The sequence below is a fragment of the Ranitomeya imitator genome, chromosome 7 (assembly GCF_032444005.1).
Source record: "Ranitomeya imitator isolate aRanImi1 chromosome 7, aRanImi1.pri, whole genome shotgun sequence".
In the NCBI taxonomy this organism is placed as follows: domain Eukaryota; kingdom Metazoa; phylum Chordata; class Amphibia; order Anura; family Dendrobatidae; genus Ranitomeya; species Ranitomeya imitator.
Window position 1 is genome coordinate 162,790,950 of NC_091288.1, and position 20,667 is coordinate 162,811,616.

General features: G+C 42.0%; 1 protein-coding gene across 13 annotated transcripts in view; it reads left to right on the forward strand.

Annotated features, from left to right (window-relative positions):
- The window catches only part of RBFOX1 (RNA binding fox-1 homolog 1), a 974,878-nt gene that overhangs the window by 826,026 nt on the left and 128,185 nt on the right, over positions 1-20,667 (forward strand). For all 13 annotated transcript variants that reach the window (XM_069733980.1, XM_069733986.1, XM_069733978.1 and 10 more), the window contains 2 exons: positions 12,126-12,258; positions 15,363-15,402. In XM_069733980.1, the coding sequence (XP_069590081.1) occupies positions 12,126-12,258; positions 15,363-15,402 (173 nt within the window). The remainder of the gene's footprint in view (positions 1-12,125; positions 12,259-15,362; positions 15,403-20,667) is intronic.

Genomic DNA, 20,667 nt, shown 5'->3' on the forward strand with positions numbered 1-20,667 from the left:
GCTTGCCTGAGGAGGTGGTGATGGCGAACTCAGTCGAGGGGTTCAAGAGAGGCCTGGATGTCTTCCTGGAGCAGAACAATATTGTATCATACAATTATTAGGTTCTGTAGAAGGACGTAGATCTGGGTATTTATTATGATGGAATACAGGCTGAACTGGATGGACAAATGTCTTTTTTCGGCCTTACTAACTATGTTACTATGTTACTATGTTACTATGTAATATCTGCATTTTTTCAGAAGATGGATGCTATTCATTATGTCTCAGTAAAAAGAACATTGAGAGAAAGAATAAACGTATGAGTTTTCATTGAAAGCACAAAATTGTCTGGGTGACCTTAAACTTTGAACGGTAGTATATATATATATATATATATATGTATATATATATGTATATACTAGATGGTGGCCCGATTCTAACGCATCGGATATTCTAGAATATGCATGTCCACGTAGTACATTGCCCAGTCACGTAGTATATTGCACAGCCCACATAGTATATTGCCCAGCCACGTAGTATATTGCCCAGCCACGTAGTATATTGCCCAGTCACGTAGTATATTGCCCAGCCATGTAGTATATTGCCCAGCCACGTAGTATATTGCCCAGCCACATAGTATACTAGCTATTGAACCCGTTCTATGCCCGGGTGGCGAGCATTTATATTGGTATATGGTCTCCATCCTGGTATGTGCTGCTCTATCCTGCGTCCCCATCCTGTCATGTGCTGCTCCATCCTGCGTCCCCATCCTGACATGTGCTGCACCCATCCTGCACCCCCATCCTGTCATGTGCTGCTCCATCCTGCGCCCCCATTCTGTCATGTGCTGCTCCATCCTGCATCCCCATCCTGTCATGTGCTGCTCCCATCCTGCGCCCCCGTTCTGTCATGTGCTGCTCCCATCCTGCGCCCCCGTTCTGTCATGTGCTGCTCCCATCCTGCGCCTCCATTCTGTCATTTGCTGCTCCCATCCTGTCATGTGTTGCTCCCATCCTGCGCCCCCGTTCTGTCATGTGCTGCTCCCATCCTGCGCCGTCGTTCTGTCATGTGCTGCTCCCATCCTGCGCCCCGTTCTGTCATGTGCTGCTCCCATCCTGCTCCCCTGTTCTGTCATGTGCTGCTCCCATCCTGCACCCGTTCTGTCATGTGCTGCTGCCATCCTGCGCCCGTTCTGTCATGTGCTGCTGCCATACTGCGCCCGTTCTGTCATGTGCTGCTCCCATCCTGCGCCCATTCTGTCATGTGCTGCTGCCATCCTGCGCCCATTCTGTCATGTGCTGCTGCCATCCTGCGCCCGTTCTGTCATGTGCTGCTCCCATCCTGCGCCTCCATCCTGTCATTTGCTGCTTCCATCCTGTCATGTGCTGCACCCATCCTAAGCCCCCGTTCTTTCATGTGCTGCTCCCATCCTGCGCCCCCGTTCTGTCATGTGCTGCTCCCATCCTGCTCCCCTGTTCTGTCATGTGCTGCTCCCATCCTGCGCCCGTTCTGTCATGTGCTGCTGCCATCCTGCGCCCGTTCTGTCATGTGCTGCTGCCATCCTGCGCCCGTTCTGTCATGTGCTGCTGCCATCCTGCGCCCGTTCTGTCATGTGCTGCTGCCATCCTGCGCCCGTTCTGTCATGTGCTGCTGCCATCCTGCCCCGTTCTGTCATGTGCTGCTCCCATCCTGCGCCACCATTGTATTATTTGCCCCCCATAAGACGCTCCAGTGTGTATGCCCCCGTATGCTGCTGCCATATAAAAAAAAAATATGCCATACTCACCTATCGTCCGGCTCCACTGCAGGTGTGTCTTCAAGAAAATGGCGCCGGAAAGCGCAGACTGCGCAGGCGCCGATTCCGGCAGCAGGAATCGGCGCCTGCGCAGTCCGCGCTTTCCGGCGCCATTTTCTTGAAGACACACCTGCAGTGGAGCCGGAGTGTGTCTTCAAGAAAATGGCGCCGGAAAGCGCGGACTACGCAGGCGCCGATTCCGGCAGCAGGAATCGGCGCCTGCGCAGTCTGCGCTTTCCGGCGCCATTTTCTTGAAGACACACTCCGGCTCCTCTGCCTGTGACTGGTAAGTCAGAGGGCGGCGCCGGCGCGCATTAAGCACGTCATCGCGCCCTCTGAACTGTCACAGCAGAGGAGCCGGGAGACGGAGACGCACACAGCGCTGGAACGGGGAAAGGTGAATATAATTACCCTCCTGGCGGTCCCTGACTCTCCGGTGGAGATCGTGGTGTGCGTTCAGTGCTTACGCATACCGCGATCTCCTGGGAGCGTCACTCTGTGGGGGCCAGACTGTAAAGGCTTCGGACAGAATGACTCTCCCAGCGTTATATTATAGATTGGCCAGCCACGTAGTATATTGCACAGTCACGTAGTATATTGCCCAACCACGTAGTATATTGCCCAGCCACGTGGTTTATTGCCCAGTGACGTAGTATATTGCCCAGCAATGTAGTATATTGCCCAACCACATACTATATTGCCCAGCCACGTAGTATGTTGCCCAGTCACATAGTATATTGCCCAGCCACGTAGTATATTGCCCAGCCACGTAGTATATTGCCCAACCACGTAGTATATTGCCCAGTGATGAAGTATATTGCACAATCACGTAGTATATTGCCCAGCCAAGTAGTATATTGCCAACCACGTAGTATATTGCCCAGCCACATAGTATATTTCCCAGTCACATAGTATATTACCTAGTGACGTAGTATATTGCGCAGCCACGTAGTATATTGCCCAGTGACGTAGTATATTGCCCAGTGACGTAGTATACAGCACAGAGCCACATAGTATATTGCCCAGTTACGTAGTATATTGACCAGTGACGTAGTATACAGCACAGAGCCACGCAGTATATTGCACAGCAATGTAGTATACAGCACAGAGCCACGTAGTATATTGGCCAGTCACGTAGTATATCGCCCAGTTACGTAGTAAATTGCCCACTGACGTAGTATACAGCACAGAGCCACGTAGTATATTGCACAGTGAAGTAGTATACAGCACAGAGCCACGTAGTATATTGGCCAGCTACGTAGTATATTACCCAGCCAGGTTTGTCACAGGTTAAAAAATAAACATATACTCACCTTTCCGAGGGCCCTTTGTAGTCCACGGCAGCTTCCAGTCCCAGGGTTGGTATGAGCGCAGGACCTCTGTTGACGTCATGCTCACATGACTATGACGTCATGGCAGGTCTTTCTAGCGCAGGCGCGCAGGACCTGTAATGACGTCATGGTCACATGACCATTATTATTATTATTATTATTATTTATTTATATAGCACCATTGATTCCATGGTGCTGTACATGAGAAGGGGTTACATACAAGTTACAAATATCACATACAGTAAACAAACTAACAATGACGGACTGATACAGAGGGGCGAGGACCCTGCCCTTGCGGGCTTACATTCTACAGGACAGGACCATGACATCATGGCAGGTTCTTCTCCCGCAGGCACGCAGGGCCTGTGATGATGTCGCGGTCACATGACTGTGACATCATGGCAGGTCCTTCTCCCATACCATCTTTGCCACCGGAACCTGCAACGGAAGATGGCGGCCGGCGCGAGCGACTACGGAGGGTGAGCATAGCAGGTTTTTTTTTTTTAATTATTTTTAACATTACATTTTTTACTATTGATGCCGCATAGGCAGCGTCAATAGTAAAAAGTTGGGGACACACAGGGTTAATAGTGGCGGTAACGGAGTGTGTTACCCGCGGCATAACGCTGTCCGTTACCGCCGGCATTAACCCTGTGTTAGTGGTGACTGGAGGGGAGTATGCGGGCGACAGGCACTGACTGCGGGGAGTAAGGAGCAGCCATTTTCTTCCGGACTGTGCCCATCACTGATTGGTCTCGGCAGCCATGACAGGCAGCTGGCGAGACCAATCAGCAAATGAATAACCATGATAGAAGGACAGACAGAAAGACGGAAGTGACCCTTAGACAATTATATAGTAGATGTATATATATATATATATATACATATATATATATATATATATATATGTATATATATATATATATATATATATATATACCTGAAAATAATGGTGTTAAGGCCTCCACTTGTCACATAACGGTGTGTGTCTTGTCATTTATTCATTTGTCCTACTTTTGCCTCCTCACTCAGGTTTGCAATTTGTGACTGTTTTCTTGAAAATGTCTACTGATCTGTTCAAGAGAAGTGCATGGCTTTCATAATGTGAATTCCCATGGATCCACTAGATGATGTTATCACTTTACATCCCTCTTCTGAGGAATCTCAAACGAAAAGATTTCTATATCTGTTATGTCACATGTTCACCGCATAGTTCTATAAATATAACCTCGTACATAAAATGCACATAGCCGCCCTATACTTCATTCTCTACTTGGCTTTTTGTTTGCTCTTCTGTGTATAACATAAAGCAGACAAGCTGCTGGATGAAGAAGAAAAATGTTTCTTTAGCTAATAAGCAATTTATGGATTTTCGAAGTTCAAAATTGATAAAAATATTTTTTATAAGTTTTATAATAATATTAATCTGAAATTAATTTAGTAGATAATTATGATGTTAAAAAGAGTCTTTAGCTATTAGTGACAAAGGGATTATGTTTTTCAGCATATTTTGCAAAACAAAAATGGCACCTCTGTAAAAGAGTTTTCCTGGAGTTAAAGGTTACTTATTTATCATTGGGTGATCTAACCATTGGGACCCTCAGCAATTTGGAGAGCAAGGTTCTGATCTAGATAACTGGGCACAAGTGTCTAGGGGACTTCGGGAGGCAGCAAAGTAAAGAACAAGGAATAGAGCAAATGTTGAGCATGTGCACCTCCTCTCCATTTAAGATTGGGTCTGTATAAGGAATAACTTTAAATTCTGGTAAAGCTCCTTTAAGGCTTTGTTCACATTTGCGTATATGTGTGCAGTGTTCGATATTTCCAGGAGGACGTGACTCAATGGGCGTGTCTCAATCAGTTCCTGGACATGCGGAGTCCGAAGTACGCAAGCGCATTAAACGCATGTGTACGCAAGGACATGCATACGCATTCATTCCCATAGACAGTAATCCTTTTTTCAATGCACTCATATGCATGCGCATGCCTGCGTTTATTTGACAGATTTTTTACGCCTCCAAAAATGCAACATGTTGCGTTCGCCCTGCCCAGCCGCACAGCGCGAAAAAAAGCATGTGTACGCAAAAGCATGCTAACGCATGCAAACTCATGTCCATGCGTATACCATATTAAATATATGTATGCATGATGTATGCGGATCAAACGCTGCACGCACAGACGCAAATGTGAAACCAGCCTAAGTGAACTACGAATTAGGAGTAAGGGCACAATAATAAGTTGGACATAAATAGGCAAGGTAGAAGATAAAGAATTTAAAGGGAACCTGAAAACATGCAAATAAACTGGACAAGTGGGGTACATTTTCAGGTAAATAACGTTCTTAACTTGTCTTATGCCCACACTGAGAGTCCTGCTGCCAGGAGGAATTGAACTTTATTCCTTCTGGCAGTGTTTGTGTGTCAGTCACGGGGGTGTCACGTGTTATGACCTGGTGGTTAGGACAATAATGGACCTGGTGGTTAAGAGCACATGGGATGACCTGATAGTTATTAATCATATAGGACGAGCTCTGAGACGTGGAAACTCTGCTGACCGCAATCCCTAATCCTATCACACACACTAGAAATAGTAGTGGATTGCTCCTAACGCTCCCTATGCAACTCGTCACAGCCTAAGAAACTAGCTAGCCCTGAAGATAGAAAAATAAGCCTACCTTGCCTCAGAGAAATTCCACAAAGGAAAAGGCAGCTCCCCACATATAATGACTGTGAGTAAAGATGAAAACTACAAACACAGAGATGAAATAGATTTAGCAAAGTGAGGCCCGACTTACTGAACAGACTGAGGATAGGAAAGGCAACTTTGCGGTCAGCACAAAAAACTACAAAAAGACCACGCAGAGGGTGCAAAAAGACCCTCCGCACCGACTCACGGTGCGGAGGCGCTCCCTCTGCGTCCCAGAGCTTCCAGCAAGCAAGACAAAAATCAAAATAGAAAGCTGGACAGAAAAACAGCAAACAGAAAAACAAGCAGTAACTTAGCTTCTGCTGGGAAGACAGGTCACAAGAACGATCCAGGAGTGAACAAGACCAATACTGGAACATTGCCAGGTGGCATGGAGCAAAGATCTAAGTGGAGTTAAATAGAGCAGCCAGCTAACGAATTAACCTCGAAACCTGTGGAAGGAAACTCAGAAGCCGCAGCCCCACTCACAACCACCAGAGGAAGCCCATGGACAGAACCAGCCGAAGTACCATTCAAGACCACAGGAGGGAGCTTGACAACAGAATTCACAACATTCACGGGCATGGGTTCAGTCACTGCTCTATGTATATAGAGCTGCAACTGTAATCCTGCCCCAAGCACACTGACTGAAAGCTGGGTCAAATGCTGAGCTGCTGTCATTCAGTGCCGAGGGCGCGGTTACAACCACTTCTCTCTATACAATGATCAGTGAATGAAACCAAACTTTGTTTGGAAGAACAAAGTTCATTTCTCCCCCGATGGCATTTCACTAAGTGCGGGCCCCAGGCAGGTTCAAAATGCCATTAACATGATGTGTTCTTTTCACATGAAAGGTTCCCTTTAAGCTCTGTTTACAGACTCCTATCCATTCAGTCTAATGTTCTAGATTAAGAAATTGGTCCAAATATGTCATTTAAACCAACAATTATTTTCTTAGTATGAAATCATTATCTTCCGGATGCTGATACACTTTAATTAGACAGATTTTTAATGACAGCTGATCAGTTCTCTGGCAGTTGAGACACTTTAAACACCAAATTAGTCACTGCTTTTGTAATTGGAAAGAGACTGGTCAAATATCTGTTGAAGTATCTTTACTTTGAGCAAGGCTATCACTCACAGCCTCATGGGCAATATAACTATTATTGTTAGGGCTCTCTCACATCACTGTATAAATTGAATGAGTGCTATCCAATTTTTAATATGTGACATAAGATCAGAACATTACTCTGTCATGATTATGTCCATAACTTATGTGTCTATGTATAGTGCCATTAGAGCAAATTGATTTAATGCTAATCAAATTTGCATCAAGTGTTTAGAATTTTGCTGTCAATATAAAAGCAGAAGCAGGAAATGCAGCAGTAATGTTGTGGTGAATCAGGATAATGAGAAGACATCATAGTCTATCCAAAGAGACAGCGAGAGAAAGATGTAAGGCACTGAATAAATTCTACAGATAGTGTGTGAGACAGCAAAGTATTACGTTTTAGTGTAGGAGGAAAAAGAGAATATCACAAACTGCATTGATAGGCAGAGAACAAAGGAGAGAAGATCATGTCTGCAAGGCCTGGAGGGACACATAGCTGCTGCTTTCCTGATCAGTGTGGTTATAGTGTCATTGCAGTTAAATCACATATACACATTTTTTCAAAGTTGTTGGAGGCTTGAAATGCAATTGGTTGTCTACTCATGAATCTCTTTCTTGGGAAAACTTGTTGAAGCAGGTGAATTCGACTGTCTGCTGATTCATTCATATTTGTTTGAGGGAGGGTCAAGATCCCCTGCCCCATTCTGAAACAAAGCTTCATCACTGATGCTCTTTTTAGGGGCTGCGTCCCATTCGGCAAGTTATGTATTGTACTATTTTCACTGTGACAGCGCCCGCTCTGTTGTCGGCTCAGATCAGCAAAAATTAGGCTGCAACAGATTGGTGTCAGAATACCCGGCATGCAGAGGCCAGTGACATCAAAAGCTGGGGCGGCGCTCTTCCTCTGCACCGCTGGGCGTTACGACACCGCTCTGTTGTCGACTTATTATTACTGATCTGAGCCGACGACAGAGCGTATGCCGTCACTGCGCACATCGCACAATGCTCAGCTCGCAGGGAGGGACCCAAAAGTGACAAGCACGCCCCTAAAACAAGCCTCACTGATGACATTTCAGTTCAGGGAGGGCTAAGGCTTTGCGCTATGCTCTGATGACAATTTGCTTGGGTAAATAAGAAAACAAATAGAATAGCAGTTAGATAGTGTAGCAAGGAAGCGGTAGGGAATTTTTAGTACAAATATATTAGAAAACAGCTTAGACTATGGCACTAAATAGGAATTTGCAATGAATTTAAGCTTGACTTCGGACAATTCCTTTAATTTACGTATCCTCTATTGAGGTGTCATACATCATAGGACTCTAGATGCAGAATTCTATTTTTAAGTATGATTCTTAATCCTCTATAGATTCCCCCTTTCTCTGAAGATCTAAGTGTCTTCTGTGCACTACTGTCTTTAAATCCTCGGTAATAATAGGTCTAATGTGACTTCCACGTCTCTTGGGCTGGCATCATTACAGCCGGTGTATATTAGTATTCCATGATAGAGAAGAGAATGTAATGGTCTGTACTATAAAATGTGAGAAGTCGGAATATGATACCGCCGCTGCATCACATAGTGCCTCGGTGATATACTACTTCTTCTATCACTTTCCCATCTACATACGCCAGTGGCATGTTTTAGCATTTGCCGCATTACTGAGTGACACGGGATGGAATATATTGCACCTTTCCATATTCTTCCCCCTTATACAGAACGCTCCATTGCTCTTCATTGTTGACGTTCTGTTTCATGTTATATCTCAACATCTAAATCCTGGCAGAATTACTGTAAACCTTGCTCTTTGCTGAAAGGAATCTCGTAAAGCCTGGAAGGTGCTGTAGCCAGGTGATAATGGATGGGTTAGCATGATTTCCGTAATGCCTCTCTCAGGCATTACAAGCCGAGATTTCTGCAGATCATAAAATTGTTCTTTTTTTGTTTTCTCATTTCGCTCACTTCAGAACCTGCTACTCTACCATCAAGAAATATTACAGACAGTGAAATACTTTTTCGCTTTGCTCTGCCTTTCTGGAAATATAGATGAGAATAAATAAATAATTCAAAAAAAATGAATATAGAACATCCTGAACGCCGTCATTTATAAGCCGCGGCAAAACTTTTTCTTTCCAATTTGCAAATAGTATATAGATTTCATTTCGGAAAGCTGCCGTGTCTTAAAAAATCTTTTTTACGTCCTCCTTTGTTTTCTGTCGGATTCAGGGCTGTGCTGCTTTTTGATATTCTCTGCTTTCACGGCAGAATCTTTGGCGGATAATCTAAAGCTTACGATTAGCAAAGGGAAACCGACAAGAAATGCATAAATAATAATTTTTCCCCAAATTGTATTATCAGCTTTCGTTAAATTCCTACATTAAAGAAGGGACTCATGGAAATGGAAATTCTCGGAGGTTTCCCTGTCACCTGTAGTTTGCTGAGGGATTTGCAAAGCGACAGTGATTCACACAGCAAAGATGAATTTTCTAACATATCCACCATTAAAGGAAATCTATGACCACGTTTTTGTTATATAATCTGAGAGCAGAATAGGGGCTGAAACCCTGATTACAGTGATGTATTACTTACTAGTCTGCTTGTTGTCATTTTGATATAATCACTGTTTTCTCTGCTGTTGATCTAGCAGTGCTCAGAATGCTGAGCCCTGTATAAGTGCTCTCAAACCACTGTGTATACTATACATTGACAGAAAGCTGCTAATCAATTTGGGGACGGAGTCACATAGAACAGTTGACCAAGATGCAAAAGAAACCTAGTCCTGTAGTGATAATCTCCTGCAGATAAAAGAATGATTTTATTGAAACGGCAGAGCAAAGGTTGGTAAGTGATGCATCATTCTCAGGCGCTACATCATGGTGATCTCAGAGAGGGTAGCAAAAACCTTCTGAAAGATTCCTTATAAATAGTTTCCAATACTGAAGCAATTTTTGGAAATTGCTCCATTTAGTTTCATTCAAATTGATAGAACCCAATGCTAAAAGTGAACTGGAAAAAATAAATTCCAGCCCAGGTCTTTTTAGTATTTTTGGCCAGCCTATTCCAGACTCTGGGATACCAACCTAATCAACATTACTCTGCGTTGTTTAGTAGGTTACAAAGGATTTATTAAATTAACTTTTCTCTCCCCATTGACTCTGCTTGATTAAAATAGTAGATGCTGGTGGTACTCACACGCCCTACGTTCAGCTTTGCATCTCGGTCACTGCTCAAGCTTTTGATGAAAAGATGCAGTGGTGACATCACAGCTAATATTATTATGCTCTGCTTATATAGCGCTATCATATTATGCAGCACTTTACAGACATCATCGGCACTGTCCCCAATGAGGCTCACAATCTAAATTCCCTATCAGTATGTTTATAGAGTGTGGGAGGAAACCCACGCAAACAAGGGGAGAACATACAAACTCCTTGCAGATGTTGTCCTTGGTAGGATTTGAACTCAGGACCCCAGCGCTGCAAGGCTGCAGTGCTATAACCACTGAGCCACCGTGCTGCCCTATAACTACAGCACATGTGACTGCTGCAGCCAATCACTGGGCTCAGCAGCTTGTGCCATGGGCTACATCGGCACAGGCTCTTGAGTTCAGTGAATAGCTGCAAGGGTCATGTTTCCTGTAGTCATGATGTCACCACTGCATCCTGTCATCATGGACCCAAGGCAACTATTTGTTATTATTAATCCGGGAGGGGATAAAACATGTTTTCTGAAAATTCCTTTAATTCAGAAGGCCTTTTATAAAAATGTCCTGAAGTCTATATTTTCATTTTATGGTATATGGAAGCACTGTTCCAGAAGATAAAGAAAAATCTGTTGGATCAGCTCTATTGTTCTGCAGACCAAGCTTTTTATTACAGAGTGCAATATGATCCTAGCCCCGTATTTAATGCCTTGACCAAGGTAAAGTGTCTTGTTTCCTTCCTCCAACACTCAACACCTAAAACTTCTATATACATTAGACCAAGGGTGTCCAACATGTGGTTCCGGAACCACAAGTGGCCTGCCGGCCCATGATCTGTGGTTCACAGCTGTCTGCCAACTAGGTGAACTAACACCAGGTCTAACAGACAGATGTGAAGAACATGTCTTCAGATTGTTACTTTTGTGTGTTGCCCTGCACAGAAGAGCAGACATGAATATACTGGAAGAGAAGATACATTTGATATTCTGGATATAGGGAGACACTGTTAGTTACAGGGGTGTTGAAGCTGGATACAAATGTTTGGTGGGAGTGCTTCATGCTAGAATTCTGGTTGGGGACAAAGTGGGAACTCCTGGATATAAGTATACTGACAAAAGGGAGGGTGGGGCAAGATGTATGTGTGGGGAAGCTGTCATTATACTGGTAATAGGGGCTGTGGATGACACCACAGTTAGGGAGGATAGATACTGGATGTGGTTTGTGACCCTCACTTAGAATTAGATGTGGCTCTCAAGGTTAGAAAGTTTGAAGACCACTACACAAGACTAATGTGGATATTGACAGGTTTGGCTGATGCTCTAATGTGTACATTGTTGGGGATATGTTGACCAAGCATGTCTAGTTTCAGACTGCGGATAGCTTTTTTCTTCTGGAGAAAAGTCGCCTGACAGATGTCTGGCAATAGCCTTCTCATACAGAACACAGGAGCTCTTGACTGAACCAGCGCACCTGTATATGGGAGAGCCAGCCGAGAAGTCAGTCAACCTAATGACCGACAGAAGCACCTTTAGGCCAACAACCTTCTCATGTCATCTAGAGAAGAAGAGGAAAAAAACACACGGTGCCCCATAGTACAGAATTTCTGTCTAACATTTAGCAATCAAGCTAAGCTGATTAGTGATTTGCCTGAGGAAGGCGTCGGTACGATGCCGAAACATGGAGCTTTGTAACCTTAATGATTTTATCCAATAAAAGTGGTGAATCATATCCTGGACTGATTCTCTACCTATGATTTTGTTCCCATTTTTTATTTTTACCTTTACTGCAGTCATTCAATGTGTATTTGTAAGGCACATGCTCTGGTTTCACCCCTCCCATAATTATTTCCCTTTTACAGAAATCAGTAATAAAAAAATATTGCAGATTGCAGGAATTTGCAGGATTTTTCTTGATCAGTGACAAACCGGACATGTGTTACTGTATGTTATGGAAAACACTTGATTATTATGTATTATGAATAGGTTGTTATAACTTAATAACGATAATGCATTTGTGTTCTATTTTAGTACCTGGCTTCCCTTATCCTGCTGCGACAGCTGCTGCCGCGTACAGAGGCGCACACCTCAGAGGCAGAGGACGCACGGTCTATAACACATTTCGCGCTGCGGCACCCCCTCCTCCAATCCCTGCTTATGGCGGGTAAGTATTACGTTCTCATGTACCATTAGAACACTTTCCCACTAGCGAAAATAAACTATGATAGAAAAAAAAAACATGCTGTTCTTGTCTTCCTCCAGAAACAAACACAGCATGGTGCTAGGCCAAGTGCCTGAAGTTGTGCACCTTGCGCAGCACAGGCTATTGAAAAATGACTGTAATTTGTACTGTCATGGTTGGTGGCTTTAAGCATTTGATATGTCACATGTTGTTATGTAAATTCTACTAGAGCCTAAATGCTGCAGAAACAAAAAAAATTGTAACAATTGAAAATGTGTCTTTGATGATTGCAAACATCTGGTCATTAAGGAGGTTGGATGAAGCTGAGACTGTGCAACTCCCCTCAGATTCTGATTAATAGGGTTTCAATGCACCAATAAAATCCATTTTTTTTCGTGAGAGACCAGGATGCAGGTGCCACAGTGAGAAAATATGAGATCTCCCATCGCCTACAATATACTCAATACACACAATAAACAAAAACAAAGGAATATTAACAAGATTGTCCTGCTTTACTTAACCTCTAGAGATGAAACCTAGATTTAACACTTTGGAATTTTGAACATCTACTAGAGCAACTTACTATCAGTCATATCTTGAGCATTGCAGAGGAATTTGAGGATATAAAGTTTATTGTCCAAAGTAAATAAATATGGCATAAAAATAAAACTATGTAGTAGTAAATGTGCAGTAAAAGGATCTTTTATTAATATGGGAGTTTAGAACACTTGGTAATGCATCCTTTATTGCCAGTGCAAGTACCCTTCCTCCCAGTTTTTAGTTATTGCATCTTCTAGGAGGAGGTATTTGTTGGTAAAACCTATACTTGCCTTGGACACTCATAAAAAAAAATGTAGTAAAGCTGAATTTAATCGCTCTTTAACTGTTGTTGTGACTCTTTGGCATCAACATTACACGTTTCGAAAAATAACACAAATGCCGAAATGCTTGCATGCTCAAAAATTGACCAAGGGAGACTGGAGTGAAGTTGCACCAATTTTTGGTACTTTTTAAAAAGTTGAAATTGATGAATAAGATGAAAACATTTGGAATAGCTAAACTCTCTCATCAAAGGGAAAAACAAAACAAAACATGCAAGCACTTATAAAATAGACTTCAAAAAAGGTGCAAGTGATATCATTGGTTTTGTGCAAGCGAAAGAGGCCCAACGAGCAAAACATACACAAAGAAAACAAGCACAAAACTAGACAAACACAGGTAAAAAGGCAATGATTCATCAGAGCCATAGTATAAAAAGAAACCAAATTCAGCTCTCTTATATTTTAGGCCTGCAAAATTGATCATTGAAGGTGATGTGGAGTTATAAATACCATATTTATTTGTTCATGTTAGAATCTGAACATAGTAGATTCAGACTGAAGGCAGCAAAATAATGGAGAATGAGGATCTAATATGGAATCAAGGACTAAAAAACGTGTGAAACAAGCCAGAGTATTAAACCGTAGTTTCTTTAAATTATTCCCCCCTTTTTAATCTGATGACAGTCACCTGGAAGCATTTTCTGACAGTCTTGTTGCCGTTTGAAGCTGTGCTGAACACTTATTGGCACTGGTGTTTCATAGAAAACATACAGTAGTTTGAAAATCTGGCTGGGACTATGTGTCTCCACTAGTGATGAGCGAGTATACTAGTTACTTGGGTTTCCCCGAGCATGCTCAGGTGGTCTCTGAGTATTTGGATTTTCTCGGAGAATTAGTTTTCGTCGCTACAGCTGCATGATTTGCGACTGCTAGACAGGCTGAACACATGTGGGAATTCCCTAACAAACAGGCAACCCCCACATGTATTCAAGCTGTCTAAGAGTGGCAAATCGTGCAGCTGTGGCGATGAAAACTAAATCTCCGAGCACATCCAAATACTCGGAGACCACCCAAGCATGCTCAGGGAAACCCGAGTAACGAGTATACTCACTAATCGCTAGTTTCCACTGACAAGAGATGAGCGAATTTGCTCGGATTCCCTCTTATTTGGCAAGCTATAATACTTGCTGAATAAGCTGCAGATGAAACCCAGCTTCCTGGATTGTGCCGTCCGACAGTTGATCAGCGCCGCAGCTGCATGTGTCGCGGCTGTGTGACAGGAGCGACACATGCATGTTGTGTCCAACAAACAGGTTCTCCATGCATGTGCTGTGACTGTGACACAGCCGCGACAGATACAGCTGCAGCGCAGATCAACTTATCTGCCGGCGCGATCCAGGAAGCCGGGTTTCCTATGCAGCTTATTCGGCAAGCGCTATAACTTGCCAAAAAAGAGGGAACCCGAGCAAATTCGCTCATCTCTACCATTGACTAGTCCAAGGCCAGCATCCTGCTGTTTTTCCCTAGCTTGTCCCTGGTCTCCTATAGCAATCTGCCCATCTTTAGAGAAGCTTTTACAAGTTCTGGTGGAACGAGCTTGTAAGGGCTACACATCTACACATGTTCGACTAACATTCTTAGGCTGTAACAGTAGCTGGTATCCTAGTCTTTGAGTGCTGAATAATTAAACTAAAAATCACTCTGTTGTTGAGAATGGAGAGGATTTTTAAATATTAGCAAGTACATAACTGTTTTTTCACAAGCAATTTGCAATTGTACCCATTAGAGAAAATTAGAATGCCCATTTTATTTTATTTTTCTGATACATCAAAATGATAAATGATAAATCCATTATTTTGGAAAGGTGAATCTGCAGTGAGTTTACATGCGCTAGCACGTTTTGCATCGCTCAACTCCTGGATATAAAGCCAGTTTGATTTACATAAAGATATATCTTTGAAATTAGACTATAAAGTCGGATCGGATGTTGCACCTCATTAAGCCCTGAAAACTTCTGCAACACACATGGCTATTCTTCGGTCTGCTCAGAATCTGCCCTCAACATACCGGAATTATCTAGGTCAAATTCAACATTAACTAGAGCATGCAATGCTGGAATGAACATGTGAATATGCACACTGCTTTATCATGTGTAAACACACAAAGAACCAAGAGATATTACAGCAAATTCTCATTTTCAGGCTAAGTTGGCTGTGTTTTGTCTTGCATTGATTTGTGCATTTCTTTTCTGTGTTTTCTTCGCAGTGTTGTTTACCAGGATGGATTTTATGGTGCAGATATTTATGTAAGTATCTATATGCATGATATTTTATTGTCATAGAAAGAAGATAGTGTTCAGTAAAATTAATTTTCAGAAATGTATTTTTATTTTTCATGCGGGCATGGAAATATAAATATATAAAGCCATTGATTTTGCAGTTACTTCATTTTAATTACGTAGATAAGATGAGTATTTGCTTCTGGTTTCAAGCATGCAATATAATGTGAATACAAAGCAGTATTATCAGAAATAGATAAAAAAAATATATAAGAAATATTGTGGTGGTTTGTAGAGCTGTAGAATTCTAATTTTTAGGTTTTAATTAATGTGTTAATTTTTAAGAAATTAAAATAGTTCTACTATAGCTTACACATTGAGAGGTGCATTGGACATATACGTATATGAAGATATACGTGTACATACGTATGTGTAAATATATATATATATTTATATATATACAGTACATACATTTATACAGCATTTGCATACTCGATTAACAATAATAATGATGCCATCACAAACACCTTCCTATTGGGCAAACAGTACATTACTCAACACTTCGGTTCAAGATTCTATTCTAAATATGATTCCACGAGGTGCTTTCACATGGTCATTTTGGTAAGAGTACATCTTATTTCATGTGTGGCCTAGATCTTTTTTGCTATAATGAAATGTTGGCTGAAAGTTAAAAAAAATAATAATAAATTCACAACACACACGACAAGATTTTTTGGGGAGTCTGTGCCTTCTTTATTAATGTAGCATGCTGCAGTTTCAGATTTGTTTTAGACAGCTTTTGGCATTTTTGTATGGTGCCTGATAGTATCTACATTTTTAGCAAAACAAATTGCAACAGAAAAGTGAAGGGAGTGATGATTTTGCCCAAATTGTCAGCAGACAGATGGTGGAAAATATAAAATGTTAAACAAACTGTGTTTTTTGTTGTTGTTGAACTTTTACACCTTTGATGCCTTTTTAAGTTTTAGAATTTTTCTGCAAATGTGGCATGCTCTTAGAGAGCTGCAGGCATCTCTGTTGGGAACAAACATGAATAAGTATGCTACTGTGTTGGGGGTTTGTGGACGCATTGTAATGTTTAGGGTGGGGACTTTGGGGGCAACATACTGTGTGCAGGACATGGGGCATCATATTGTATTTGGGTGATTTTGGTGGTATCATACTGAGTAAGGGATTGTGGTGGCATCATGCTATTTTCGGGGGGCAAAATATGGGCATCCTGCTGTGTGTAGGGTGCTATTTGGTAACCATGATTTCTGTGGAAAATACTTATACTGTCTGTGTGTGGGACTATGGGGGCATCATTCTGTATATGGGGACAGTAGAAGCATTGCAATGTTTGTGAGAGGATGTGGTAGCATTATTTTGTGTGGTAGAAAATTTTCAAGCACCATACTGTGGGAAATGATACTTTATTTTGGTGACTGTAAGGGAATCACATCTTGGGTGAGTCATAATGTATGTGGAGCAATGTACTGTTGGGGAAACTGCTTGGACATCATACTGCGGGTGAGAGGCACTATGGTTGCATCATAGCGTGTGTGGGGGAATGTAATATGGGACCATCATTTCTTGTAAGCGGGGAATGTGGAGGCATCATACTGTGTGGAAGAATGTACTCTGGGTGCATCTTATTGTATGGGGTGGTGTACATTTAAGGGCAACATACTGGGTGTGGAAGACTGTACTCTTGGGGCAGGATACTGTGTGAGGGTGACTGTGTGGCATCATATTGTGTGAGGAGGACTGTGTGGGCACTATATTGTGTATGGGAATATATAGAGGGGCATCATACTTTGTGTGGCGCAATGAAATGTGTGAGAACTTCATAATGTATGGGACAATGTACTATGTGTTGGGGAATGTATTGTGGGTGTGATTATACTGTGTGTAAATTGTCTCTTCAGAGAGGAAGAGGACTAGAACTCTAGCACCACCTATAGGAAGTAGTGATCCTGAAGATCAATATCAACCCTTTAACGACCCCTGTCACATGAATTAAGATAAAAGCCAAAACGGGTCAATATTGACTTTTGGGATCGCTACTTCTTATAGTTGGCGCTCTAGTTAGCTCTTGTCCTCTTCCTCTCTGAAGAGACAATTTGCATATTTGCCAGATAAGCATTGTGGCTTAAAAGTAACATAGTAACATAGTAACATAGTTAGTAAGGCCGAAAAAAGACATTTGTCCATCCAGTTCAGCCTATATTCCATCATAATAAATCCCCAGATCTACGTCCTTCTACAGAACCTAATAATTGTATGATACAATATTGTTCTGCTCCAGGAAGACATCCAGGCCTCTCTTGAACCCCTCGACTGAGTTCGCCATCACCACCTCCTCAGGCAAGCAATTCCAGATTCTCACTGCCCTAACAGTAAAGAATCCTCTTCTATGTTGGTGGAAAAACCTTCTCTCATCACCTTGGTTTGTCAGACTTGACATGTCGCTCTCCACAAACACTAACGTTACCCATTAGTTCCTGATATACTGAGTGTTGGAATGTACTGTGGGATAAATTGTACTGTTTCTATGAGGAATGAACTGAGGGGGCATTATAATATTTACGTGGGAATGTACTATTGGCCAACATCACACTATGTGCAGGGCAATGTACTGTGAGGGGCATTATACTGTGAAGAAGGTCATGTCCTGGCATCATACTCTATTTGGAGTACTCTGTGAATGAAAGTGGTACCATACTGTGTGACAACACTAGTGGGCCTCACTAAAGGAAATATTTATATCTTGGAGCATATAAAAGACTGGGTGAGCTAAGTGAAGTGGCATAGTGCAAAATAAATATTGTCATGGAGCAATATGCAGTATATGTTCCTCTTTTCTGCTTTTTTGTCTTAAAGCTGAGAGGCATGGTGAAAAGGTTGGACATTGACGAGGTGGTCCTTTGTTAGGAAGTAGCACAGCATTCTGAAGACCTACTAATTTTCCAAAATCACATGACTGATTTTCCTTAAGATGATTTTGACATACTGTATTTGTTAAAGGAAATTAATTATTAAACTGTTTATTTTATAATAAGCAATGGTCATCTCCTTTAAATGGAACCTGAATTTGCAAATTGGCTATTATTTTTTCTCCAGGTTTATGCTGGCAATTAAATAATAACTACCATGTTTACAGCTAAACACTATTATTTGTTATTTTGCCATATAAATTAATAACTGACCTCCTGTGTGTAAAGCAATTGTTGTGAGTTATCGGGGTGGTACAGCATCTTGGCTGAATCATGACTTTAAACATCAATGCAGTCTGTATATTACTCTAAAATTATGTTCTAGATCATCATGGAACCATCATTGCACAGCAAACACTTGCATAAAGTTCAAATTTAGCTTCAGATACAGCTGGACTCAACATAGGGTAGGTAGAGGTGGTCTATAGTGATTAGGCAGCAATGACAGCTCTTCTTACTTCAGTTTCAGAGATCATGTAACTTCTGAGTACCAGGCATGAGCTACAGCTTTTAAACCATGATAGCTGCAATCGACGACATATCCCAGAGATATTCATTATTTTTCTTATTTAAAAATGAGCTGTTCAGGACAATGGGCACAGGCAAATAAATGACCATAGATATCCATAAATTGAGTTGTGTAATAATGAGAAGTGACACAGGAAAAAAGTATTGATCACACTTACTGAAATTTATATAATAATTTGTACAAAAGCCTTTGTTGGTGATGTTAGCTTCAAGATGCCTCCTATATGGAGAAACTAGTCACATGCATTGCTCAGGTGGAATTTTGGCCCATTCTTCCACATACCCACTCTTCAAATCCTCAAGGTTACGTGGGTTCCTTCTATAACTGAGCTTTAGTTCCTTCCATAAATGTTCTATTGGATTCAGGTCAAGTGATTGGTTGCCCCATTCTAGCAGCTTCATTTTCTTTCTCCTAAAAAATGAGTTTCCTTGGCTGTGTGTTTGGGATATTGTTCTTGCTGAAATGTCCACCCTTCTTTTATCTTTTTATCTTCATCATCCTGGTACATGACAGCAGACTTTTAATCATAGGAAATTTGCCAGTGCTGTATGCTGAAAAACAGCTCCACACCATGTAGTGCCCATCTTAAAACTTCACTGTTGGCATTGTGCTTTTGTGGTGATATGCGGTGGCTTTTGGCCTCCAAACAAAGTGCTTATTATGGCAATCCAAAGAGTTCAATTTTGGTCTCAGGTGATGAGACTATATTCTCCCGGTATTTCACAGGCTTGTCTAAATTTTTGTTCAACAGTGGAGTGGTGAGCATACTTAAAGACCACAGAGGATGAGTACATTAATTCGTTTTCTTTGAAACAATTGTACCTGCTGATTCCAAGTCTTTCTGTAGCTCTCCACAGGTAGGTTTTGGCTCTTAGACAAAGGGAAACTCTTCTAATAATTCTTTTCACTCCTCTGTCTGACATTTTGCAGTGAGCACCTTCTTGTGGTTATTTTGTGGTGAAATTATGTACTTTCCATTTCTGAAGTATGGCGCAACAGTGCTCACTGGAACCTCACTGGCCAAGAGTATGTTTTGCAACAATAAGGTTGTAACCAAGGTCATGTCTTAAGACATCTCACTGGTTTTGTCATTGTCAGAGTTTTCTTGTGTGGCCCCTTGGTAAAGAGATGCTTTTTTATAGGCCATCAGTTGAATCAGCTGATAACATTTTTCACTAAATGGCAGCATTGCTTTCTAGTTACTGATAGATTTCATCTGGTGTCATGACTTTCCATGGCTTTGATCCCCTCTCTTTCTTCATGTATTCAATTACCTGTGTCATTTCTGATTACTGCACATAACTAAATGATGGACATCTATTATTATTATTATTTATTTATACAACACCATTGATTCCATGGTCCTGTACATGAGAAGGGGTTGCATACAAATTACAGATATCACTTACAGTAAGCAAACTAACAATAACAGACTGATACAAAGGGGCAAGGACCCTGCCCTTTCGGGCTTACATTCTACAGGATGGTGGGGAAGGAGACAATAGGTTGAGGGTTGCAGGAGCTCCATTAATGGTGAGGCGGTAGCTTTGGTAGTGGTGAGGAGGCAGCGGGGTCAGTGCAGGCTGTAGGCTTTCCTGAAGAGGTGGGTTTTCAGCTTCTGTCTGAAGGATCCGAATGTGGTTGATAGTCGGATGAGTTGGGGCAAAGAATTCCAGAGGAGGGGGGATATTCGGGAGAAGTCTTGGAGGCAGCTGGGTGAGGAGCGAATAGGTGTGGAGGAGAGAAGGAGGTCTTGGGAGGACCGGA